This window comes from Eulemur rufifrons, chromosome 21 (genome assembly GCF_041146395.1).
Source record: "Eulemur rufifrons isolate Redbay chromosome 21, OSU_ERuf_1, whole genome shotgun sequence".
NCBI classification, from domain to species: domain Eukaryota; kingdom Metazoa; phylum Chordata; class Mammalia; order Primates; family Lemuridae; genus Eulemur; species Eulemur rufifrons.
The window spans coordinates 21980001-22006185 of NC_091003.1; the positions used below are offsets into that span (position 1 = coordinate 21980001).

The 26185-nt window shown below is 62.0% G+C and overlaps 2 protein-coding genes across 2 annotated transcripts in view; one reads left to right on the forward strand and one right to left on the reverse strand.

Moving 5' to 3' along the window:
* RSPH14 (radial spoke head 14 homolog) overlaps window positions 1-26185 on the forward strand; it is a 70101-nt gene that overhangs the window by 12249 nt on the left and 31667 nt on the right. The gene's annotated exons all lie outside the window — the stretch shown is intronic.
* Window positions 1172-25856, reverse strand: GNAZ (G protein subunit alpha z). The gene is made up of 2 exons (XM_069497186.1): window positions 24683-25856; window positions 1172-1879 (listed from the first exon to the last, which is right to left on the reverse strand). Exons 1-2 carry the CDS (start codon window positions 25403-25405, stop codon window positions 1535-1537), a joined length of 1068 nt encoding a protein of 355 aa, XP_069353287.1. The 5' UTR covers window positions 25406-25856; the 3' UTR covers window positions 1172-1534.

The following is a 26185-nucleotide window of genomic DNA, read 5'->3' on the forward strand; positions in this document are numbered from 1 at the left end:
CCTGGCTGCCCTCCCAGGTGGCACCAAGTCAGCCACACGTCGGCCACACACACAGCACACTGGGACGAGGCTCGGCTCCATTCAGGGTATTTTATTTTCTTAAAGTAGACAATCTTTGACTTTCATACGACCACCAGCTCCTCTCTCCCTCTGTGCATCTCTTGAAGTCCTTGGCTGTGACTCTGCACACTGACCTCGGCTCACAGGTGCCGCACAAAGGGCGAGAGAGATCTGGCAGGGCTCCGCCTCCCCTCAAGGCTTCCTATGTACACGCAGCCCTCGGCCAAGGTTCCACGGGCCCTGGGGCAGGAAGGCCCATGTGCGGTCCCAGCAGGGCCTCCCCCGGGCCACAACGCCGGCTGTGCCGTCACAGGAGTTGGAGGCGCTCCCAGCCCATCTCAGGTGCGGGGCGTGTGGGGGCCAAGGGGCGCCATCTCTTGCTCCCCTTCTTTCACTCAGCAAAGCCACAGATAATTTACTCTTTAAATACCAAGACGTTTAGCTATTGTTCATTCGCTCTTAGGTGAAGGACCTTCTTTAAATACATCACATTTATTTTCTTAAATAAAAACAAAGCAGAAAACTGCACCAGTAACAAGAGGACGCTGCAGAGGCTTATGTACAACACGTGCCCCACGAGGCTGGCGCAGGACTGCCACCTACCCTAGGATTTCTTTGGAGCAGAGGGACAGAATCGTCCGGATAACAACTTTTACACTCAGCAAGCCAGACACAAAAAGGATCACCTAAAAAAAAATATGTTTTGAAAATCTGCATTTAAAAAAGAATACTCAACTGCGTTTGAAATTTTCTGTATTTTTTGTTTTTCTGCGAAACACCACGAGATTTGGCCAAAAAAAAGGATGTCAGAGAAGAAAAACCAGGTTTTGATTTATAAAACATCAGACTAGTAGAAGAAAAGCTGGAAGCCCAGCTGGCCTAGTTGGAAATAAATCGTGCCACTCGTTTTATTGTGTCGATTTTTGCTGCATATTTAAAGCTGTTTAAAAAGAGCTGTGAGTGGCTGGAGGTCGGGTTAGTGCTGCCACCTGGCTCCCGAGGTCCCAGGTCGGGAACAGATGTGGTGCAGAGCAGCCACGTGTAGGCCAGCAGCAATGTCCCCCGGCTGGGGCTCGGGCGGCAAGCTGGCCTGACCCGGCCCCAGCCCACGGCCACTCCCGGACAGTCCGATGCAGACCCCCATGCAGAGTAGGGCCACCTCAGGACGGCAAAGTGAAGGGGCAGGATGGGCATGTAGTGACCTGGTGACAGCTTCTTGCGTCCCCAAGAGACCTTGGCGCTTCGGAGGACTTTGCCATCTCCAGACATGTGCGTGTGTGCGTGTGTGTCTACCTACCTAGCAATCTATCCATATATTTTAATGTTTGCAGAAACACGGGGCCAAGGAGGTGGAGGCCGAGGGGCGGGGGACATTCCATAGACCCCCATTTGCTGACCCCGGTGGCCTCTCTAGCACGAGTCGGGGCGTGACACCCCACGGTTTCACCACAGGCAGGCGGGCCGGGCCGGCTGCTCAGCAAAGGCCAATGTACTTGAGATTGTTCTGTATGATGACGTCTGTCACCGCATCAAAGACAAACTGGATGTTACTGGTGTCGGTGGCGCAGGTGAAGTGAGAGTAGATCTCCTTGGTCTCCTTGTTGCGGTTCAGGTCCTCGAACTGCCGCTGGATGTAGACGGCGGCCTCCTCGTACGTGTTCTGGCCCTTGTACTCGGGGAAGCAGATGGTGAGCGGGATGCGCCGGATCTTCTCCGCCAGCAGGTCCTTCTTGTTCAGGAAGAGGATGAGCGAGGTGTTGATGAACCAGTTGTTGTTGCAGATGGAGTCAAACAGCCGCAGGCTCTCTGCCATTCGACTCTGCGGGAAGGAAAGTGCCGGCGTTAGGCAGGCAGAGGGCAGAGACCCCAGACCCGCAGCCCTGCCGGGAGGAAGTCCTCCCGCCGGGGTCTCCAGCCCAAGGCGGGTCCCCGCAACAGCACTCCCTTCTGTCGAGGAGGCTGTCCTCTGTCCCGTCCAACCTGCCTTCACCCGCCTCCCATGGTACCGCCGGCACCACCCTCCTTGCTCGTGACACGTGTTTGGAAGAGGCTCTCTGGCCCTTCTGGGTCCCTCTGGGTCCCATGGTCAGTGACCTCAATATGTGGCTTTGGGGCTGCAGCCATGCTGAGCACAGCCTCCTCCAACCTCACCCTGAGCACCCTGCGGTCTTCCCAGAGCCCACCCCCGCCTGCCCCACACCCTCACGTGAGAGCTCGTCTTCGCCGTCTCCCTCAACATGCGTGGGCACCCTTCTGCCGTCTGGGTTCTGGCCCAGTCCTTTGTAGCGCTGTGGGTCCAGAGTCTGTGAGGGGGTGGCCTTCCCTTCTGTGACCAAAGCTTCCAGCTGGGAAGGAAACGCCAGCCTGGGGCCAGGCTCCGTCCCCGCCCTCCCTGGCTGCGGTGTCCCCACCAGCTGCTGTGGGGCTCCTGGCTCCCCCATCCGCCCAGGGCAGGATGCTGGCTCTGCTGCCTGGTGGCCTGGGCTGAGCAGGTGCTCGGGATGTGCAGAAGACAGGAGGCGGCAGTGGCCATAACGGAGCCTGGCACCAGGCCACTCTTCCATCCTCTTTCTGAGGATCTTTAAATGTGCTATAGTAACTCTGGGTTTTTAAGGGCCACGAGGCTTTTGTCTGACTCTCCAACCCACCATTTCCCCACAAAACTGACAATTCTAACTTTTAAAAGAAGAAACTGCCTGGAACTACCACTCGGAATTGCTGCTGGTGAAAGCTGCCCCTCCTTTTAAGATAAACTGAGCCAAGTTTCCGGACAAAGTGTGGAACCAGTTTGATTTAGATCTGAGGGTTCAGATCTGAGGACTTTTCTGAGCAGATTGCATCACCCATGACCATGGTGATGACAGTGCTAACGCTGTTGGTATTGATAGCTTGGGCACGAGGCAGCAGCATTACCAACGACTGCGGTGACAATGACAATGGTAACCACAGCTGGACATGCAGTAACAGTCTGTTCCCTCCTCACATCTTCCTATTCCTATTTTACAGATGAGGAAACTGAGGCTTGGAGAGGCAGGAAATGTGCTCCAAGTCCCACGGCCAGGAGCCCTAGGGTGGGGTGCCCAGGAGGAGGCCGCAGAAACCTGCTCCCAGAGCCCCGGGTTCTCTGGCGGCCTGTGTGCTGAGGAGCCAGGTGTGGGGCAGGGAAGGATGCCCAGAGGTACCTGTCATTACGCTGGGACGCTGCGCTCCACCTGGGAGACCATGTGTTTCAAAACCAATTTGTTCCTTCTTTAGAATGCGCTTAGGAATAATGGGGGCTCTGGCAAGTGGGCAGTCTCAGGTCTGGGGGGAATGGCCCACTCTGCAGAGACAAACAGGGTGCACGATCCCGCCCAGCAGTGCCCGGAGCAGCCGGCACCTCCACAGCAGAACCAGTCCTATGTTCCCAAATGTGAGATAAGTGGTGGTCTAGGAATGTCACATCCTACCGAGGGACTAATTAGCTCTAATGGATTCCTGGAAGCCACCTCATAAAGACCGTGGTAATGGAGCTGTCATTTTTTGTAGAAATGATGTCACAACTGGGGGCTGTGCTTGTGACCCCAAATTTTGCATCTGATAAATAATAGATATGGCCATTTATACATGTTCATTAATTCATTCAGCAAACACTTGCTGAGCCCACCCTGAGTCCATAGGCCACCGACGGGTCACCAGCTCATGTGCCAAGTGATGGAGCTCCAGCGACGGGAGCCCTGGGGCTGCAGGGACAGAGGCCAGGCAGGGATGGCAGGAAGCTTCCCCCAGGGCCAGGAGAGGGGTGGACTGGGGCTCAAAGGTAAGTGAGCAAGCAGAGATGGGGCCAGGGCCTGCCTCCCTGAGCCCTGCTGGGTCACTTGGGGGTGACAGCCAGGGGGTTCTTGCACCCAGCTCAGTCCAGCAGCACTTGGGCAGGCAGTGGAGTCTGAGGAGGGGCAGGAGGGCCGCCTCAAAGATGCGGAAACAGTGCGCCTGTACTGGCTGCCAGCCACAAAGGGCCCGCAGGCCGGCGCTCTGCAGGGCACACGGGCACGGGAAAGCACAGCTGCTGAGCCCTGGGGAGCAAGCTCTGCAGGGCAGAGAGAGGGGCCGACAGACCACGTGCCCAAGGCCATCTCAGCTGCTCTTCCTGTTCACCACCACCCAAGACTCCTGACCCAAGCCCCCATGAGTCCCGGCATCCACCAAGCTGTCCCCAGGCACCATGAGCGCTTCCCCCGGTCCGAACTGCTTCCCTGCTGATGCCTTTGGACTTAGGGGACGTGGACAACTCTCTGAGCCTCAGGTTCCTGACTCAGAGATCACGGAATGAGGCACTCACAAGGCGGCAGAGGGCAGAGGAGGCGGGGCACGCCGCCACGCCCCCAACTGCTGTGGCTGCCTCCACAGGACAGGCGTCGCCTGAGCTCCCGACCCTCCGTCATCTCAGGCCCACGCTCCCGTCCGGGGCTCCTCTCGCTCTGCTGGCATTTTGGGGCTCAGCTTGCTGGTTTCTTCTCTATTCCTTGGGACAAACCATAGGGAACTACCTTGGCCATGATTTAGTGGGCGTCTGGGAGATGACGGGCCTCAAAGAATAACAACAAAACCAAGCTCTATGTGTGTAGATTCCCACTTCCCCCTCCCATCTCTCGGTCGGCCCCACCTGGCAGGAGTCGGGAGAGCCTGTGGGAGGCACGGACCGGCGGCTTGGGCTTAGAGACACGCGCTCCGCACCGCCAGGCGGATGGGGGCCCTCGCCCTGGGCTGGGATCCCTACAGGCCGGGAGGGCTGGTCAGCAGGCCCGGCCTCCAGGACCTGTCCACGTTCTGCTCACTCTGCAGTGCCTGGCTCAAGGCCCTTTCTTCCCAGAAGCCCTGCCCACCTTCCTGCAGCATGTATCTGGCTGTGCCCCCCGAACCTGTCTGGCCTGGGGGGCTCCCCTGGCACACTTGCCCTTGGTGGGTGTGCGTAGCCTGTGGCACACGCCAGCTGCAGCTCCATCCTCCTTCCCAGCCCGCCCCGGCCTGGGTGAGGTTTTTCCCTCACACCCAAAGGTGGTGTGGCAGGGCTGGGCACCATCCTCCCACAGCTCAGCTGGGCCCCTGGGGCAAAGCGGAGGCCGCTCTGCAGTCATCTGGCCCTGCCCCCTGATAGCGCATCCCCCGCTCTCCTGCATTGAGTCCCCCTCAGGCCTGACACGCACACCCTCCCCTCAGGCCCCGGAACCGGAGGAGCTGCCTCTGCAAACCACGGGCCCACTGCAAGCGGGAGGGCTTCCCACTCCACACACGGACCAAGGCCTTGAGCGGGGCTGACTCCCCAGGGCACAGCTGAGAACCAACTCCCACGACATCCTGGCAGGAAGCCCTCCCCTCCTCGCTGTCGCCTCTCCAGCTGCCAGGGCAGCAGCAGTCCTGGTGGAACAGCATCTGCCATTAGTTGCCCGCGATGCCAGCCCAGGGCTTCGATGCCCACCCAGCTCTCTCCAGGGTCTGCTCACCAGCGAGTCAGTACCTTCTAGGAGGCCAGGGTTTGTCTGCACAGTCATTTATGTGAACACGCAGAGCAGACGCCTCCCGTCAGAAGCCTCTGCAACTGGCGGGAGTCTCGCCGCGTGGCGGTGGGGACCAGAGATCTGTAACAAGGAGCATCAGCTGCTGGGCAGCTGGACACAGTCCCCATGAAAGTCATTGCTTGGCTGTTTGCAAAAAGAAAGCTCCTGCTCAGACCGGTCCACGTACACTCAATGCCCCAGAACAGACTTTATCTCGGGCCTTGGCTTCCTCACCACAGGAGGGGACCTGGGGGCCCAACCGTAAGGGGCTTCTCCACAGGCGGTGAGAGCGTCACCTCCCTACTGCTTCACGCAGCCCAGCGTCACACTGGTTCTGGACAGCCATATGCAAATACCTACTCACTCAGAACTGGCACCCTCGGCTAAGAGCCTCACCACGTGCTGTAGCCAGGTGAGGGCCCTGTGCTGTGCTGGGAAATGGGCAGGTGGTGGCCGTGTGGCTAGGGGAGGCTCCACACTGACCCGTCCTGTCTCCCTGTCCACTCACTCTCCACCAGGGCCCCACTCCACAGGGCGAGGCCAGCTGGCCCAACCAGGGTCTCAAGCTCGAGATCTCACATAAAACGAGGTGACATCAGGTTTCAGCTCTTCCGGAACCAGCATAAACCCTGGGGCAAGGGCGACCTGAAACCCCAGCCCTGCGGCAGCTCCTGATGCCCAGACAGCCCTGCTCTCGCCAGGGTGGCCGGCACAGGCAGGACCCAATGAAACACCAGAGCTGGTGGCTGTGCAGTGGCCAACGAGGGCCCAACTGCCTGCCCTGCCAGCCACCACCTCCGAACTGTTCTGAGCCTCAGTTTCTCCACCCGTAGAACAGATATGTAAGAGTACCTCCCTCACAAGGTGGCTGAGGGCTGCAGTGGGACATATGTGGACAGCTAAGTCCCCACACCCAGGCATAGGTGACTGTGAGCAGCTGGCACTGCCGCAGACAGCACCAACGGCTACGGCTCTGAGAAGCCACGCACTGCAGGAACGCAGAGGGGCGAGGAGGGGCAGAGGGGCGCGTGGGCGCTGCAGCTGGGCCTCGGCGGCGGCAGCACAGAGGGGAACGGAGTCGGGAGAGGGGCCAGCAAAGGCCCAGCGGTGCGGAGACACAGCTGGGCCTGCTGGGAGCGGGTGGGGCTGGGGCGGCTCTGTCCCTCCCTGGGCCTCAGTTTCCCCAGCATAGGACAAGGTCTCGGTCCTGTGACAGTCTAGAAAGCTCCAGTCGGTTGTGGAGAAGCCTGAGAGTTTGTTCGTGGGAACTGAGAGCTCCGCTCTCACACTGAAGCTGTGGACATGAATGAGCCCATTCACCGCGGACGAGCCACCCTGAGGCTGCCCGACCACAGCTGGGCCAGCAGGCCTGGGCTGGGCCACAGCGTGCCAGGCTCTGAGGGCGCGAGGTCAGTGCCCTGACTGCAGGGCCAAGGCGGAGGTTTCACACGGGGATGCGCTTCATGTCGACAACCTTCCAAAGTGACAGCCAAGCCCCTGGCCAGGAATTCCTGAGTTTACTCCTCTTTTGGGCTCCAAGCTCGTCCCAGGGGAGCTGGGAGGTACCAGACCCTGCCTGCACCTACCATCAGGCCAAAAGGGTGCGGCAGGAGCGCCTGGGAGGCAGCTGGAGGTGGTGGTGGCAGCTGGGAGCCTGGCTGTGCACGGCGGGCAGGCCTGCGACACAGGGAGGCAGTGCTGGCCAGAGTGGGGGTTGCCGGGGGGCAAGGGACTGGCCAGTCTGAGGACGGGAACCTTGGCGCCGGACTGCAGGCCGGGTGCCAGGCTTCCCAGGACTCGCTCCCAGGGCCATGCTCCGTGACTGGAGGCTTCTGGTCTGGAAGCAGGAGCGTGTGGCTCTCAGGACAGCCCACTGCCTCTGGTGTCTGGGGGCTGCTAGGGAGCAGCGCTGTCACAAATGGGATTAAGTCTCAAGGGGCTTCTGTTGGGCCACCTGCCCTGTGGGGCCTGGCTGCTCTCCCACGGCCCTGCCGTCTCCCTAAGGGGCCTAGGAGGCGCCGGCCGATCCGGGTTCTGGACCTCGTCCCACCACCAAAATGCAGTGGGACCCTGGGCATGCCACCTCCTCCTGAGGCCACAGCTCCTGCCTCGGTAAAATAAGCTACTCAACGCATAATGGTCACTACGTTCTACTGCAGTGACCCAGGGGACCCCGCAGTGGCCTGGTATCTGTGCCGCTGGCACCAGTCTGAACCTCGCCGCACCGGTATTCCTTGCCCTTCACCTCCTGGAGAGGCCTCTCCCGACGCCTTCCTGCCTCGGGTCCTCCCAAGCCCCACGTGGAGGGGCCAGGTGCCCCAGGCACTCAGGACGTTTCTGGGCCTCCCTTTGTCGCCAGAGGGGGCTGAGTCCAGCGTACTTGCCTCCCTTGCCTGGCCTGAGATTTGCAGCCATAGGCCCTGCCCAGTGGACAGCCGGCCCTGTCACCGCCCACCCTCCAGTCCTCAAGGAGCCTACAGTGCGTGGGGGCAGTGGCGAGGGGAGGCAGAGGGGCAGGACAAGAGCCAGCAGACAGCGAGGCCATTCCCTCCCAGCAGAGGCCTGGCGTGGGGATCGCCCTGCTCGCACTCATGGCCGGCGCTCAGGCCTCCCCAGCTACTGATGATCTGGACTCCCAATGTTATCCTGTCCCCTCACTGCAAGTGGCTCCTGAGGGCAGAGCCCTGTGCTCAGCTCACCCGGCACGTGGATGGAATCACAGCTGAGCTCGTGTGGACAGGAGGACAGACGTGGTTATGGTCCAGCTGCCCACAGGAAGACGGTGGGCAGGGAGGCCTCCGAGCTGCCCACCGTGTGCTTGCCGTCCCTCGGGTCCCTCCTAACACTGAGCTGCTGGGAGTCACTGACAGCAGCTGCCACCAGGGCCAGCTGTTCCCTCCCTCTGCTGAGCTTAGCACCCAGACTCTCCGTAGACTCACTGCCGTTTCCACGACAACCGGGGAGGACGCCTCCACCCTCAGAGCCTCACACAGCAACACAGACCAATGGCAGCAGGAAGCCGCTGATCCTCACGCTGGGCCAGGGGACCCTCCACAGGGGCGTGTGGGCCTGGCTGGCCAAACGCTGTCCACCGCCCATTACTTGGGGCGGTGGGAGGCTTCTGGAAGTTGGGGCACCCCACTCTCCCTCAGTGCCCTGAAGGACAGTGCAGTGGGTAGGGAAGAGGGGAAGGAGGCCCTTTTGGTGACCTGCTCCTAGCTGGGGTGCCAAGGGACTCTCAGGGCAGGGGAGGCTCCTTGTTACTAAAAGAGCATTGAATGGAGAGCCCCAGGGCATGTCTCGCCCTTGTCACCTACAGCTATTAACCTCCAGAGTTGCCCCGATGGCTCTGGGCCTCAGCTTCCTCTAGTGTGTGGGGGATGCCACGATGCCCTCCAGCTCTGCCTATTGCAGAGAAATGGCTGCCAAGGGCTCCTGCACCCGGCAGGGAGAGGAAGCCACGGTGGGGCTCAGAGGGGTTACCTGGCACGCTGCTCCTGCCTGAGGAGAGCCCCCGACAGCCTGAGCCACCCCCCAGCAAACGGGGAGGTATCTGGGGACACAGCCAGTTGTCAGGGTCACTTCCAGTCCAATCTAGTTAACACTCCCCCCTTCTTCCTCCTGCAAACCTAAATGCTGCCATCATGGACGGGAGAATTGGATTAATGAAGCTAATGACTCAGTGAGCCCCTGTCTGCCCTTGGAGCCGGTCTGCAGGGACAGCAGAGGGGCAGTGCTGGCAGCAGGAGAAATGGGGGTACCCGGGAGGTGGGGGCTGCTGCCGGTCCATGCTACAGTCACCCGGCATCCGCCGCTCCCACAGCTGCTGGCCAGGGCTGTGGCACCCACTCCCCAACCCTGGCCTCTGCGCCCACCAACCCCTGCTGCCCCATGGTTCTGCAAGCGCTCGGGATGCTGAGGCTGATGGCCGGCCTGGCCTGGCCACCACAGCTCGTGGCCCCCACGCCCCTCCTCACCCGGATCCCAGCCACACAGTGCTGGCGGCTCACGTCCTGCCTCATCCTGCGTCTCCTGGCCCAGCCGCAGGCTCCTCACATGCAGGCCCTGGGCACCCCTGCTCTCACGGCCTCCTGGTCCTGAGGCCCCCACTCAGCTTGGCGCCCACCCCTCTTCCGCCTGAACCCCCTTCTCACTTCAGTTTCGTGACTCCTAAAAGCCCGGGAAGGAGCAGCAGCCGATCCCTTAGCAAGGCAGGACGCAGCCCCAAAGGGAGGGGGCAGAGCAAGGGCCCCTGGGAGGGCAGGCCCAGGCCAGCCTCTGTCCCCCCGCAGGGCCGGCTCCCAGGGCTCTGCTGCCAGGCCCACCACGGGCTGCTGTGCTTCTCCCTGACCTCCCCCCTGAGACGTGGGTCCTGGCAGCCACGAGACAGCGGTTATTTGGGGTGACTGTGAAATGAGTCACAACAGAAATGTGGTCAACAGGCAATAATGAGCTGGGGCCAGTGCCCTCTACCCGGCAGGCACTGGCCAGGCCTCGCGAAGACACTGCTCTTCCTAAGAGGACACACTGGACTTGTGCTAGGATCAGGGCCAGCCTCTCTAGATACCGCACATGTCCCTCCAGCGTCTTTCCTCTGGACCCCAGGTCGTCACTCAGAGACACCTGCTAAGCTCCTTTTGTATGCAGAGCATTCTCCTGCCTAAAGGGAAAGACAGGAGTGAGGCACAGTCCTGACGTCAGAACACTGAGCCCACCAGGGGAGGGACACCTGTGCCACCACCCTTCCAGCAGGCAGAGGACATAAACACATGGGGGGGCCAGCACCACGCCATGCCATCAACGGTAGCTGGAGCCGACTTCTGGCAAGGGGGAAGGCACCCAGACTGCAGGCACAGCCCATGGGGGGCAGCCCGGTCAGCATGCTGGGGGTGCTGGTCCCAGGACACGGCGTGTGTAGGGCCCAGGGCTGGGCCAGGAGCTCTGCCTGGGTTCTGTCCTGTGACGGCATCTCTGGGACACTCTCCTTCCTGCTGCCACCATGGTTGTGTCTCACCAGGACCCATCTCCCTGCTTCTGTGGCAGGATCACGCCCCCGTCCCCCATCTCCTGCTCCACCCCCCGCCCCACAAGGCCCGTGCTGTGCTCTTTCCGCGTGGACTGCTCTTCCCCTGGGTTCACACAGCCGGTCGGCTTGCAGACCCCCCCTCTGAAGCACCCCCAGTGTCAACCTCGAGCCTGTCTTTTGATTCGCTGCACAGCTCTTAGCACCACCTGACGCAGGTCTTGTTATCGCTCGCCGTCTGCCCGGAAACACAGCTTGGCCTGTCTGGGGACTGCCCGCCCCCGCTCTGCCCAACCCGGGGCGGACGGCAGGCAGGGCAGGGCCGCGGTGGGCCGCAGGCGCTCAGTGTGGCAGCCGTGAACAGGGGCCGGGTTGCCTGGCTGCCCCCTTCTTCCCCTGTGTCCCCCTGCACAGGCGCAGCCACCCCTGGGGCTGCCCACAGACGGTCTGAGGGGGCCGGGCGGGCAGGGCCCTTCGCGAAGAGCCTGAGGTGTGGCTGGGGCAGGTGACGGGCACCCACTGGAGGCTCTAGGGGGTGGGGCTGCGTCTCTCCACCCCCCCGCAGGCCCTGGCCTGGCCTTCCAGTGACAGCTGGCCTGTCCTTGTTCACTGCTGCCTCGTGGTTCAGTGGTCAGTCTGGCAGAATAGACTGGAAAGGTGCTGAGAGATAAGCAAGTGCTCTTTGGCCTTAATGACCAGGAACTCTCTGAGCCTGCACTTCGGGGGAGGAAGCCTTGGGTTTTATCTTCGTGATTTAGCACCCTGGGGTCACTGCCCTGGGGTTCTGTGTCCCAAGGCCCCCGGCCCCGACGTCACTGCTGTGCTCCCCTGTGGGCTTGTGTGCTTCTAGGAGGGAACGCTGTGCGTGGGTCCCGCCCTGGCTCTGTCCCCTGACACCCCAGCCGTGACACCTGCAGGCAGAGCCCGGAATGCACAGGACTCGCCTGGCTAAAGCGGAGATTATGGAGTCACACAGAAAGATTGGCAACTTGGGGTGGCTGCACCTCGAGCCCCCAGGCCTTGGGTTTTCATGGGGCCCTTGACCTCTCCCCAGGGATGAGCGGGGAGGCCCAGGCCTCTCCCTTCCCCACCCGAGGCTCTCACTGTCAGCTTTCCCCCCGGCCCCTGCCCACCCCAGGCAGGGAGGAGCCCCCTTTGCAGAGTACTCAGCCCTGCAGCACTCAGGCCAGCGACAGAAGGGAATTCTCTGTGGTGGGGACTGGGGGAGGCGTGCGTTCCGCAGCGTGGAAGTCAGAGCCTGTGCCCCCCTCCCCCACGACTGTGCCTGGTGACAACTGCAGCGCTCATAGTAACAGCAGGGGCCAGGCTGCCACTTCAAACAGCAAGGGCTGTTTAAACAAGATAACAGGCTGCTGCTGAAGCTCAGGCCCCAGTGGCCTGAAACGCCCTTGCTCTGAACCTGCCAGAAACAGCAGGGCGCTCCACTTCCTGCCTCCCGCAGCGGTTCAGCCTTGGGTCGCCTCGGCGTGGAAGGGGCTGGGGTGAGCCTCAGTAGCAGCAAAGGTGGCTGCCTCCCAGCCCGCCCAGCACCCTGGGCAGGGGCCAGCCAAGGGTCCTCTTCAGGAGACAGTGGAGGGACCTCCAGATCGGCAGGCCCCAGCTTTGCCACTGGGGCAACTTTTCTTACAAGCAGTTTCCTCCTCCGTGTGGTCGGGGACCCTCTGCCAGGCTTGGAGGCTTAAAGGTCACGCACGCAGTGCCTTGGCCTGCCCTGGCCGGGCTCTGTGCCGACGGCTCCCATCTCTGGCCCTCCCGCTGCCACCTCTTCTGTCGTCAGCCAGCACACGTGCGCCACTCCACAGCTCTGAGCCCACAATGTACTCAGAATCACTAATTCCTCAGGAGCTGGGAGGGTAGGGGGCCCAGGGCTGTGCTGTGGGGCTGACCTGGACCTGGGCAGTCCAGATGGACTCTCGAAGGCCCCTGGGGCCCTCCATGGCTCCCAGGTGCTGCTGGGACTGTGTGTGTGGTACGGGGGCGGCCAGAGGCTTCATCCAGCCCCGAGTGCAGCAGCTGGCTCAGGCACGAGGGGCCCTTTGGAGGAGCTGTCAGAAGTGCATGGAGGGGTCACAGTGCCAAGGACAAGGGCTTCCTGCCTTTCCTGAGCAGCTGCTCCAGGAGAGAAAACAGTTTCTGCATCCCTGGACAACGATCTGGTCACAAGATGTACAAACAGTAGCTAAGAGGTCACTTGGGGAGGCCAGTGCACAGCTCGGCCACTCCCAAGCCCTCACCAGCAGCAGGGACCGCCTCACTTGGGATGGCCCCAGACTGAGGACTCCTGGGCTGTCTCGTCCCCTCTCTAGGCCTCAGTGGCAAACAGGCACCTGAGCCAACTGGTGACTATGGGACGAAACCTTCTAGAGAGTGACAAGGCTTAGACTCGACCATCCCCAGGGCTGCTGGGTTTACACTGCAGGCTGCAACCTGTTGGTGCATTTTGTAAAAAACCATTAAGTGGGTGGTGGGTAGCAATTAAAAAACAGACGAGAAGGCAGAGTGGCCTCTCTCAGCGCTGTCCCTGTCCCTGTCCCTGTCACGGGCGTGCCCTACACTCGGCACTGGTCTAGCAGCTGATGGCTCTCGTCCTGACCAGCACGGCCCCAGCCCTCTCAGCCCCATTCACAGAGAGTTCCTGAGCCCACGCTCTTCGCCAGAAGGATGATCTTGGCCTTCAGGTCATGCGGCTCAGGTGTCACTGCCTCCTGGCTGGGCCCCCCAACACCTCACCCACCTCCACACCGGTCTTCACCCGCATCACCCCTGTGGCTGTGCACACATCTCCTCCCAGGACAGGCAGTGTTGGGGGAGAACACAGGACAGTTCAGGGTGACACGCAGGCCAGGCCCCAGGTGGGCAGGATAGTCTATGCAAAAGGACGATGGTGAGCCAAGGACAGAGCTGGTGCTGAGTGATCTAGGGTGGCGGGGGTCTGCCTCGGCAGCTGTCCCTGTGGACAGAGCACTGGGTGGGACCACGGACACGGTGCAGGGACAGGGCAGGCCAGAGGCCAGGCTGCTCAGCATCAGATGGCCACAGCCTGCTGAGTCCAGGCTGAGGTCACACGGTGTCTCCTGCAGCTCTAGGGGGCAGGCCCACAGGGAGTAGGGGGGTCAATCGGTCCTTAGCCCCTGTAGGCTCCTCACTGTTGGGTAGAGGCCTCCTGCCCTGGGGGAGGCTGGGATGTCCCTGGAGGATATGGTCCTGTGCCAGGCCTGGCGGTTCCCCAGCATCCTTGCTCTGAGATGCCCAGGCCAGGACCCTGGTCACAGAGCTGAGCCACAGAAAACCTGTCTGCCAGGTCTGGGCATCAGAGGAGAGCATGACAGGCCAGGCTTGGATGCCTGCCGGGCGAGTGCTGCCCCATTCCCAATTCAGTGGGGGTCTCTGTCCCTCTGCGATGCCATGTCCTGAGGGGCACTTGCAGCCCGGCCTGGCGGAGGAGGCCTGCCCCGGGGCCCAGGCCTGCTCTGTGGTGGACTGGCCCTGGCAGGCCTCACACTGCACACGGGTTCACCCACTCGCTTGTCCCTTGGGGCTCGTGGCAGTGTCTTGTGAGAGGAACATTAAATGGCTGGCAGACCCTTAAGGATCCCCACAGTCTTCCCAGCCACAGGTGAGGCTGCTGGGGCCGGGAGAGGTTTGCTGGCATGCTGAGCCCCTCAAAGGCTAAACTCTAAGCCTGCACTCTCCTCTGTGACAGCAACACACCTGGAGCTTGGAGCCCCATGGGGGCCCGGCGCAGCCACAGGTTAACTGCAGATACTCTCACAACCCTGTCCTTGTGTCCTGGGGCTCAAACTTGGTCATGACCACAGAAGGGCAGATGAAAACGCCCACGCCAGGCCTTCTGTTTCTTCTACAAGCACTTTTTCCACCTTGAGCCACGCCAGTCGGACTTTACAGCCGAGGAAGCAAAGGCCAGACGAGCTTGTCCAAGCCGAGGCCGAGCGGGGGTCGGGCTCGCAGCTGACCCGGGACTGTGCCCTCTCACCTCCTGGGCCCCTCCCTCGGCAGACGAGGCTAAAGAGAAGCAGGACACGGGCCTGGGAGCCAGGCAGGCACTGAACTCAGGGTCACGTGGCACAGACGACTCCCCTTTAACTCCTGCCAGGCTGTGGGTGGGAAGCTGCCCGGGAACCAGTCACCTCGGTCAGCTGTTTCCACAGTGGTCTCTTCCCAGCTGGCTTCTTGGAGCCCTGGGACACAAGAGCCAGGCTTCTAGGGACCTATGAGCAGGTCACAGGCTTTCCAGCTCCCACCTGTTGCTGCTTGAGGCTGGGTGGCCCTGCTGGTGGGGATTTGCCCGGGGTCACTCACCCGGCCGGGTTAAGCTGGGTCTCCTCAGTCAGCACGCTGCTGGCATCTCCTGAGGTCACTGCAGGCCAGGAAAAGGTGTGCGGGGCTGTGGCCCTGGGTGGGCCTCAGCTGGGAGCCTCAGGACGTGAGGCTGACTGTGGTTTCATCACTAATGAAATTAGAGCAAGCGCATGAGCCAAGGGGGGGGTCACCACAGTGCAACGCAGAAGGATTAGGGCGAGCTGCAGGCCAGGCCTCTGGGCCAGCCTGAACTTGTCCTTTGTGCAGTCGAGAGTCAGGCGTGGGGAGAAGGGGCGCCTTTCACCCCATCCTGGCCAACACCGGCTGCTCCCCCAGCTGACTGTCCTTCCAGTCCCTCTACAAACTCTAGACTGTGGGAGCCAGGGGCCCCAGGAGCCCTACAGACGGGTGAACGGGGTGTGTGTGTGTTGGCACAGAGGCGTCGCTGCACCACAAGCGACCCTGATGCGGCCCCGCCCTCGCTATGCTCGTGTTGTTCAGGGCCAGTTGCGGGACTCCCCTGGGTGGCAGAGCCCCCCAATCTATGCCAGTCACCAGGAGCCCCCAAGTTGGTGAGGCCCTCAGGACTCTCAGCCTCCACCCTGGAGTCTGTTCTAGATAAGTGGAAAATTGTTTTTCAGTTGTTGGATTACACAAATCCCTTAAAACAATAATAATCTGTGTCTTAAAACCCAGAGCTGTTCTCCTGTGTGCGTAACAAGCAGAGCTAATGCGCTCAGGAAATTAATTACCCAGTGGCCCGGCAGGCTGAGTGGATGTGGGGCGGGAAGCAGCTCCGCCCTGAAGCTCTTGTACAACTCGGAGAGGGGCACTGCCGCGAGCATCCAGCGTGATCCCCAGGGCACAGCAGGAGGAGCAACACAGACCCAGGCCCGAACCCCAGCTCCGCCACCACAGGGGGCTCAGGCAGCGCCAGGCCATGCTGGGGAGTGGGCGTGGCACCTGGGGCCTCGCCCTGCCTGGTGTGACCTTGCCCTGGCTGGTCCCCCCTGGCCTCTGCTGCAGGGTACTCGGTGCTCCATGCAGGGAGGGTGCTGCGCGTGGTACTCTGCTCTCCATGGTCCCCCAAACGGTCCCCTTGGTCCTGCCTCTGCTGGCTGCCCCCCTGCCAGCCCTGACTGGAATCTGCAAGGTCCACATCAGACACTACTCTCACCTTCACCCCGATCCACCCACGCCTGCTCCTGCTGTCTAGGTCCCCCTTCTCTCCTGCGAGTGGGTCCCTAGGGCAGCAGGAGGCCCTCCCGGCTTCTCTGGACCTGGACAGCTGCTCCACAGGGCGGCCTCACGGCCAGCAAAGGGCCAGGACTAGTGGTAGCCGGGGAGCCAGCTGAGGCCCTCTTTGCCACTCAGAGGCCCAGGGGCTGCTCGATGCCATGCCCAGCTGTCCATTCCTCAGGAGAGGAAGGGACAGGACCATCTCTGACCCTAGACTACGAGCTCATTGGGCCCAGGGCCTGTACATACTAGGTGTGCAAGGACTGCTTCCGGAATGTCACTGAGCTTGTTCTCGCTCGGGGGAGGACGCAGTGTGGCGCCAGCCTAAGCAGGAGTCTCGTGTTAGCCAATGGGAGAGAGCAGAACTCCCGGCTCAGCCTGCTTCTCTGTGCGGTGGGATCTCTGCAACCTGCCCAGGGAGAGCGGGAGGGGACAGGACGAGTGTGGAGCCACTCCGGCAAATTCCCTTTCTCCAATGGGATAAACACGTGGTCACAGGGCCAGAGCTGGGAACCACAGAGGAGGACTGAGAGACAAGGACACTGGCTCTTCAAAAAGACATCTACGGTGACTCTAACACACCAGTAACCGACCCTGACCTGCGCTGGCTCTTCCGGCCCGGGCGTGGGAGTCGCTGGCTGTGCGCGCTGGCAAATGTTTAACGACCGGCTTGGAGGTGGGGCTGGGGGAGTAGAACTGACGCGTAGCATCTGCCAGTTTCTGGGGTGTAATTACTCCCACCTGCCTGATTTGAAGCCACGAATATGATGTCGAACAGCTCACAAATGTCCTAAAAATTGAAAAACTGGCTTTCATGAGCCAGTACGGGCCAGATCCAGCCCCAGCCCCTAACCCTGGGCCTCAGCACCCTCCCCTGCAGGGGAGGCCAGTGCTGCCCAGCCCAGAGTGCAGAGAACTCACTCGCTCTCTCTGCTCCCGGCTCATCGGCACAGGGCAAGGGACTGACCCCAACCTGCCTATAAAGGAGGACCCCCGCCAGAGCCCAGGCTGGCTGACCTCCTGTCGTGGTGGGGTCACTAGGTCCAATAGAGATCTGAGGAACACCACGGACATCCCAGCAGACTCTGCCAAGGCATCTGACAATGTCGTCATGGTGGAAAAGACAGCAATGGGCTGGTGTCCTGGCTCCTGCCCAGCTGTGCTCAGTGACAGCCTGTGCTCAGGGGGCGGCCTCTAGTGACACAGCAGGAGGGGACCACCATGGAGCGATGGCTAGTGCACTGAATGACAGAGCCAGGTTCTACAAGGATGAGACGGGTGCTAAATGCAAAGCCCACACAGGAGGAGCTGGCGTAGGACAGCGCAGCCTGAGCCCAGCGCCCTGCCTCCGCCTGCCTTGTGGCTCACGTCTGACCAAGGACCTACCCAGGACCAGGAGCCACAGCATAAAGGAGGCTAAGAAATGGCCCCGCTCTTAGAAGCTCCTAGCATGACAGAGAAGGAGGGATGTAAGAAGCTGCTGTTGACAGAGGCCTCCATGGCTGTGTCCCCAGGGAGCAGAGGGAAGGAGGTCCCAACCCAAGGACCTGAGGTGCCAGCAAAGGCTTCAAATAGGTGCCGGGACGCTGCCTCTTCCACCCCTCCCTGCCCCTCCCTCTGCCAATCCCGGGCTGGAGCCAGCACCCCGCAGGGACTCATGGGAAGCCCTGGGTGAGCAGACACCCATCATTCGCTGAGTGGGGACCACAGGCTGAGTGGCCCAAGGCCCCCGAGGTGAGCAGCAGATGGCCACAGCCCCAGTTAAGACTGAGATGAGTGCCGGGCAATGGAGCCAGGGACCCAGGGACCGTGGACAGGGAGCCTGCACTGAAGGCAGGGAGGGGCCGTTCCTAAGGGCTGGTGGCACCTCCAGGCCAATGGTGGTCCAGCTCTGGGTGCATGTCAGGAAGAACAACAAGCTTTGTGGGGGTGCCAGCTGGGGAGATCGGGTTGTGCAGTTGGCTGAGTCCTGCTCGCAGCTCTGTGCCTGTCCTGGGAAGTGCCACAGTGGCCCTGCCATGGGCCTGGCCCTCTCTGCCTCCTGCTCCTGTGGGCCTCAGAGCTGTGCTGCCTTGGGGGCCATACAGTTTGAGAGAACCCAGGCCCCTCTGCTGGCCCAGCCCTGCCTCTGGCTCTGGTCAGGAGGTCTCTGCTGCTCCAGGGTCATGACGACTTGCAGGTGTCACAGACAAACTGCATGTGTCCTTGGCACATGGTGGGATCAGGAAGAACTGCTTGGGAGACTGGCATGTGGTGAGGGAAGGGCGGCAGGCTCCTGGCAGGTGGGTAGCAGGCCTCCCTGGCACGATTCTCGGCATCAGACACTATCCTGGAGCTCTGCCCTCATCCGGGTCAGGAGCAGGAGGCAGCGGGGATGCGTTCTGCTGGGGATCCCACAGTACTACCACCGCCTGGGCTAGGGGGGTGGGGAGGGGGCGGTGCCATTCACCAGAAGGGAGGCTGGCCACACAGCAGCCCCCAGGGTGGAACCCAGTCTAGCCCCCCAGCCCTCCCTAGAGCAGCCCTGCACCCATGGGATGTGGGGCTGGTAGGGTGGGGAGGGGACTGCTAGAATCCCCGGGGGCCACGGCCAGAGACTCAGCCCTGTGACATGTGAGGAACCTCTCTGAGCCTGTGTCCTCAATTGCAAAGCTGGCTGGCTGAGGGCACTAAAGGGTACACAAGGCACCTTCCGAATGTGAGCCCCGGTGTGCCGGGGAGGGTGCCGTCCACAACTGGCTGTTTCCCATTTGTAATTCCTTTTGGACAAACACAACTGGCTGTTATCAACAGATGAAAGCCCACCTTAACCGCAGACACCTTGTGTCACCCTTAACTTGCTACTTTATGACACAACTGTTTAAACTCGATTTTTTTTTAAAGAAACAGCATCTCACTTTGTCACTCAGGCTGCAGTGCAGTGGCGTTGTCATAGCTCGCTGCAACCTCAAACTTTTGGGCTCAAGTGATCCTCCTGCCTCAGCCTCCTGAGTAGCTGGGACTACAGGCTCATGCCACTATGCCCAGCTAATTTTTAAATTTTTTGTAGAGACAGGGTCTCACTGTGTTGCCCAGGCTGGTCTCCAACAATCCTCCTGCCTTGGCCTCCCCAGAGTGCTGGGAACCACCATGCTGACCTAAACTGCAGTTTTAAAGCACTAAAACAAGCTCCCTTTTTGGGCTAAATGACAAAGCACAGTGCTAGGGTGGCAGGTACACGCTGTGTTTGGAGGAGAGCCTCAGGCAGTCTGCTCCTCAGGGCACACTGCACATACCTCTGTTAGCGACTGGCACCCATGGGGTCTCCCCCGGAAGGTCTGAGTGTCCCAGCAGCTCTGCACCCAGAAGCCAGGGCCCTGGAACTCCAGCTCTTCCCGAGCCTCCCACCTCCCACCCACTCCACAGGGTCCACTGAGCACCTACCGTGCCCCAGGCCCTCTGCCCATAGCGCGGGCCACGCAGGTGGGTACGGGCCTGCCCTCATGGTGTGCTGGGGCTGCTGACCTGCCGAGGGGAGGGGAGGGGCTCCTCGGGGAGCCAAAGGCCCCTGGACAAGGGGCCACTGTCCAGGGCTGGGCAGAGGCCATGTGCCTGGAGTCTGGCTGCTGAAACACCAGCACCTGCAGAACTTGCCCCCTGCCTAAAGGCATGTCCTTGTGTCCCATCCGTCCCCCTGGAGACCCTCCCTGACACACGTTGACTAGCTGTCTCTTGGATAAATGGCAGGGACTCCAGGTCTCCCACGGTGAGCCTTGTGGCAGCCCAGCCTGCCTGTGGGGCCCAAGTGGCCACTGAGGTTCCTAGATAAAAGCAGAATGGGGACACTCCTCGCACCAGCTGCCTGCCAACTCTGGGAAGAGGGGGCAGGTGTTGTTGGCAGCACAAGGGTTTGGAGAAGTGAAGTGTGGCTGTGCTGGTGTGACTGTCTCCCTGTCCCTGGCTCCTTGCACCACCAGGAGAGTCGGGCTCACCCTCACGCCTGGCTCCCAGCTTGGGCCTTGTGTCTGCACAGCGGGTACACAGCAGGCACACCGCGGCCCGCCACAGGGCTGGGAATGCTGACAGCTCCGTCGGGAACTGGGCGGGGAGCTCCCTGTGGGCTTCCACATGAGAACATTCGACACTTTACAGCCAGCCCTTCCAATCTGGGCCTCTGAAGAGTCCCTTGCTGTCTCGCAGCTGATCTGCAGGGCAGGGGCTGGGCAGGTGCCTGCCTCCCCACACTGCCCCAAGGCTCCCTGCAAAGGTGCTCGGGGTCCCCCGATGCCTGAGGTGCCTCCAGTGGGGGGAATGAGGCCCCGTGTCCCGCCGGTCACAGCCACCTGAGTTTATCCCTCCATGTGGGCCAGTGGGTGCTGGCTTCTCCACTCCTTTTCCACAGTCCTCCTGAGGCCACAGAGTGACCGTCTCTGTCAACCAACCCTTGTGTGAATGCAAAGAGGAGGGACAGAGCCCCTGCCAGGTGAGGGTGCACACCCTCTCGGGCTGTCCTCATGCAGGGGACTCGGTGGGGGTGCGTGGCCAGCCGGTGCCATCTCTATGCCTGAGCCTCATTGTCGCCACCTTCACAGAGATAACAGGCAGTGCTACCGCCCCACAGGATCAGTCGGGGGACGGGTGACCAAGAAAAGTCCCCATACGTGACTGGGCCATGTTCAGGCCTCCCAGGCTGTCTGGGGGAACCCCCCGGGGGAGTGGGCTTTAGAGCACTGGGGTGCCTGCCAGGACTGCAGGGTAGGGCCCTGGTCAGGCTGAGGATCCATCAGATCCTTCTGGACTAGGCTGGGAAATGCAGCCAAGGATGGGCGTGGCTCCACCCCTGGAAGCCCCAGGATCCGCCTCCCCTCCACTCTCGTTGCTGCCCTGTGCTCCCTGCAGCCCTCACGCCCGGAGCCCAGAAATGCTGACACTCTCCTTGGCAACGTGCTGACGCAGAAGCCAGCGGGTGGGCCGGGGGGCTGTGGCTCCCTCGCCAGGAGTGGGGGCAGGGAGGCACTGCCAGCCTCCATCAGGGAAGACGAGGCCTTGGGAGCACAGAAAGGGAGGAGGGCTCTGGAGGAGTCACATCCAGAGCCTTGGTGCTGGCCCCAAGGTTCATTCGGCTTTTGCAAAAACCAGCATGGCCTGTTCTTGGCTGATTTGCCTTTGACAGGGCCCAGGGAGGACGGTTCAGGGCATTCCAGGAGGAGAAGGCAGAGGGTGGCAGCTCTGTGCTGGCCCTGGCCGGGCTGCAGGGAGGGCTGGGCACGGAAGAGGTGGGCTGTCCTCACTGCTGGCACCACTCCGGGGGCCAGCCCAGCCGGCGGGAGGGATCAGAATCACGGGAGGGTATTGTCTTTCCTCGTAGCCTGTTTGTTTTCCATCCTCAGATATTACTGGTAGAGCATGAAAGGTCAGGACCATTTGGAATCCAGTGAATTTCCAGCCTCACTTGGGTTTCTCATCAAGAATTTCCTTTTCTGGTGAACAATCACTTCCCCAGGCCTGCAGAGTCCAGGGTGATGGTGGTGGGGGTGCCCGCCTGGCTGCCAGCCCTTCCCTTTGGAAAATGCCCTGAGTGCCCAGAGCCTCACAGAGATCCCCACAGCCAGGCCAGCAGCTGCTGTCCCTGCCCAGGGCTGTCCACTGTGGCTCCCCACAGGGACAAGCCAGGAGAGGGGAGCCCCAAGATGCAAAGCCCACGGGCACCCAGCCCATCGGGGCACAGCGCTAGAGACAGGGAAGGCCTCCTTGGGAGGTGTCGTTTGGGCTGAGACCTGAAGGACGGGGCAGGGGACAGGATGGTCACAAGCTGAAGGCAGGACAGAGCAGCACTATGGGAGCAAAGCAAGCTGACCACGGCTGAAGCAGAGAGAGGACAGAGGCAGCAAGGTGGTGGGCACTGGCCAGATAGAGCCTGAAAGGCCACTAGGAGGACACCTGGGCCATCTTCTCGTTGATAGGTTCAAAGAGCAGAGGTGACAGCCAAAGCCCTACATGAAACATGGGGCCAACCAAGGGCCCAGGCATCCTGCCTCCTGGGTCCCGGCACACCTGTGGGCACAGCCTGCCAAAGGGCTGGGGAGCCAGGCCCGGCACTGAGGGAATTCGCCACGCCTGCCCCGGAGTTGACAGATGAGGCAGCCACCAGCTCCAAACCGGGAAGGCTTCAGGGCACAGCAGCAGAAATGGGCAGAAACCCAGAGCGCCGAGTGCCTGAGCTCACGTGACTGGCAGCTGCAGAGTGGCCAGCAGACCTGCATGGCCTGTCCCTGGAGCCCGGCCTGGGCACCTCACTTTGTCTCGAAGCCTAGTCAGCCCCAAGCCCTCTGCTCACAGTGCTGCCTCCCCAAGGGAGCCTGACCTCACTTGTCTGCTGGGACATCCCCTCCACCCAGAACCACACATGGTGCTGAAGTGGGGCAGACGGAGGGCAAGAGGGGCCAGAACCCTGGAGACTACTCGCAGACACGGCGCTGGGAGCAGGTGGACCGCAGCTGGCTGCAGGCGTGCCCCACCTCCAGGGGACGCAGCGTCTGCATGCAGCCATCCCCCGTCCCTCCTGCCAGCCACACCACCAACACCTGCGCACAGTCCCAGGGAGGCCCCCATGCATGGAGGGGAGCGGGGCAAGCCCTGCCTCCAAGGCCACCTGATGGAGGTCACAGATCCTCTCTGCCCAGAACATGCAGACTCCTAGCACTGGGGCCACGGCCTGGAGCTGTCCAGGCCCAAAGTTAGAACCCTTCGCTGAACCCAAGGAATGAAGCCTGCCTTAGGACCAGGTGCAGGAGGAGTGACCCCAGATGCCAGTGCTCCACGGCGCGGCTGGGCCCTCATCTCCCAGCACGGTGGAGGCTCCATGTTCACAGGGTCACACCCATGAGCAGCCTTGCCCTCCCCTGAGCCCCTGGGTACCCACGGCCCCACTCCCTGCTCCTCAGGGGACTCTGTTTGTCTCCACTTTCTCCACCCCCAGGGTCAAAGGCCTCTCTCTTTAGGGCAGATCCAAGGTCTTTGTTGGCCTGGCACAAACTCCTGCTGCACAGGACAGCCTCTCCCTTGTCCACCACAGCCTCCACTGCCACTGCTCCTGGCCCTTGCCACCCTCCATGCGCTAGGCCTGCACATGCTGCCCACCCTCTCTAGCAACTCCCCTGTCAAAGCCCCACCAGCTCGGCACTGGGCCAGGTCTCCCTGAGGCTGTGCCCACCCACCTCGTGCCCGAGCCCTTGTCCCCATACAGTGGTCCTCAGCCTGGGCCAAGGGCTCAGAGGAATCCCGACACCTACCCTAGGCCACCCTCTTACTGAGCTCCCAGCACCGGGACCCCAAGCCCAGATCCTGCACCCCTGGGATTACACATTCCGAACAGTTCTTAACCCCATCACCACCAGACTCTTGGGATCAAGATGGGGCCGCAGGGTGGCTGTTGTTCCCAGGACCTACACGCTGGCAGGAGCTTCATGGATTTGCCGAGCTGCCACACAGACCGACACGGATGCCTGGCCAGGCCTCGTCCTCTCTCGCCTTGTGGCCTCCACACCCTGCATGCTTTAGGCATGGGATGTTGTCTGTCCACTGCACTGAGGTGGAGGCGACTTGGGCACATGCCCTGGGCACCAGGAGCCCACGAGAGCACTGCTCCCTGCAACCAGGGGAAGGCAGCCACAGCTGACGCTCGTCCCTGCCTGCTGAGCTGGGCCGCCTCTGTGGAGCCCAGGGGTGCTGTGGTCACTTGGAGGGTGTTGGAGCTGCACGGTCACCTAGGTCGGAGGAGGGCCCCAGGCCAGGGAAGCCATGAAGTCTCAGAGGGAACCTGTGGGGGCCCAGCATGGCCCTGCCCACCAGGAGCCCCTCTATCCTAGCAGTAGGCATGACCCTGAGGTCTCTCGGTGTCCGTGACCACCTACACACTCCGCACTCTGCTCTCTGTGCACAGATTGAAGATGGGCCCACCCACCTTGCCGGAGCCACCTTGGGACATCTCCAGCCAGAACCACACATGGTGCTGACATGTTCGGAGGCCAAAGCCCTCCATGAAACGTGGGACCAGACCTCCCAGGTCCTGGCACACCTGTGGGCACAGCCTGCCAAAGGATGGGCCGGGGAGCCAGGCCCGGCACCGAGGGACTTCACCACGCCTGCCCCGGAGTTGACAGATGAGGCAGCCCCTAGATCCGGGCCAGGAAGGCCTCAGAGCGCAGCAGCAGAAATGGGCAGAAGCCCAGGGCGCTGACTGCCCAAGCTCATGTGACTGGCCGCTGCAGGATGGCCGGCAGACCCCCATGGACCATCCCCGGGGCCCGGCCTGGGCACCTCACTTTGCCTTGAAGCCTGGTCAGCCCCAAGCCATCTACCCACAGCGATGCCTCCTCCAGGGAGCCTGAGCTCACTCGTCATCACACAGCAGGGCCAGCCTCTCCTCACCTCCACAAGTTCACCTGCTTCCAGGAGCCCGCGACAGCAGGAACAGGCAGAGGAAAACCCGGGCCCCACTCACCGTCTGGTTATCCTCGTAGAGCTTCAGGTCGTAGCCACTGAGCTCCACACAGAAGATGATGGCCGTGACGCCCTCGAAGCAGTGGATCCACTTTTTGCGCTCCGACCTCTGCCCACCCACATCCACCATCTTGAAGGTGAGCTCCTTGAAGGTGAACTTGTTCTCCACGATGCCCGTGGTCATGTCCCGGGAGCGCAGGATGTCCTCGACGGTGGGGATGTAGTCGGGCGCGGCGATGCGCTCCAGGTCGTTCAGGTAGTAGGCCGCGTTGTCCTCCAGGTGGTACTCGCTGGAGCGGCCGAAGCAGGCCTGGGCCCCGGCGTCGGCCCACAGCCGCCGCATGACGCCCAGCAGCTCGGGTGTGATCTCGCCCTTGCTCTCGGCAGGGCCCGTCAGCGCGAAGAGCTGCACGGCGTCGTAGGCGCGGTCGGGGTTGTGGAAGTCGATCCTGAGGGCGGCCAGGGCCCGGATGATGCGTGTCAGCGAGTCGATGGCGTTGTAGATGATGAGGGGCTTGTACTCCTTGCAGGCCTCCAGGTTGAAGCCGCCGCTGTGGATGATCTTCATCTGCTTGACGATGGTGCTCTTGCCCGAGTTGCTGGTGCCCAGCAGGAGCAGCTTGATCTCGCGGCGCTGCCGCTGGCTCTCTGAGCGCAGGTGGCGGTCGATTCTCCGGGACCGCCGCGCTGCCTCTTTCTCCTCTGAGCTTTGCCGACATCCCATGGTCCGGCAGCGGCGGGCCCAGAAACAGAGCACGGGATGGGGGCCTCTCCCTCTTGCCTGCTCTGCCTGGCCTCCGGGAGGGACGGCCGCAGTGAGGGGACACTGAAGTGCGGCTGGTGCACCCGGCAGAGGAGAGCCCAGCTGCCCTGGAAGCGCTCAGTGCTGGCAGCGGGGCGAGGCCGAGCCACACCGCAGCCCGTGCCCCAGCGCCTCTGCTCCGGCCGGCATGGTGCTCCGTGCAGCGGGCGGTGGCCGCCCCTCCCCTCTAGTGACACTCCACCTCCCTTGTCGGCAGCGTGGCCTGATTCGCTGTAGTCATTCCCTGTCCTCAGCCGACGGTGGGAAGCCGTCCGCTTGTGTCTGCCTAGGCTGTTGCCGTCTGGTCGCTGGTTGCTGTGGCGATGCTGCTAAGCACGGCTGGAGGGCCGGTCCCCCGTGCCGCGTGTGCTCCCTGCGGCCCCCCTGCCTCCGGCTGCTCCGGCTCGCGCAGCACATCCAGCCCTTTACCTGCCAAACAGAGAACAGTGTGAGCCTCCTGCCCGCAGCCCCGCCTCAGGCCGGGTGGGGAAAGCAGAGCAGCCACAGCCGGCCTCGGAAAACACCCAGAATGATCCCTCAGATCCCCTCTCCACGGAGCGCTACAGGGGCAGTGTCCAAACTGCAGTGTGACAAGCACACCTGCTGCCGCCTGGCCGGTCCGCCTGCAGCCAGGTGCATGGGAGAGGAGAGCACTGAGGCCTCCACCTGCCCGGCCCCTCGTAGCCTGGAATAGCCTCCACC

Excerpts from the sequence above, each read along its gene's own strand:
- GNAZ (XM_069497186.1), bottom strand. The coding sequence starts at position 25,405 with ATGGGATGTCGGCAAAGCTCAGAGGAGAAAGAGGCAGCGCGGCGGTCC. Across the intron at positions 1,880-24,682 it reads TCTACGAGGATAACCAGACG|AGTCGAATGGCAGAGAGCCT; the intron begins GTGAGTGGGGCC and ends TCCTTCCCGCAG.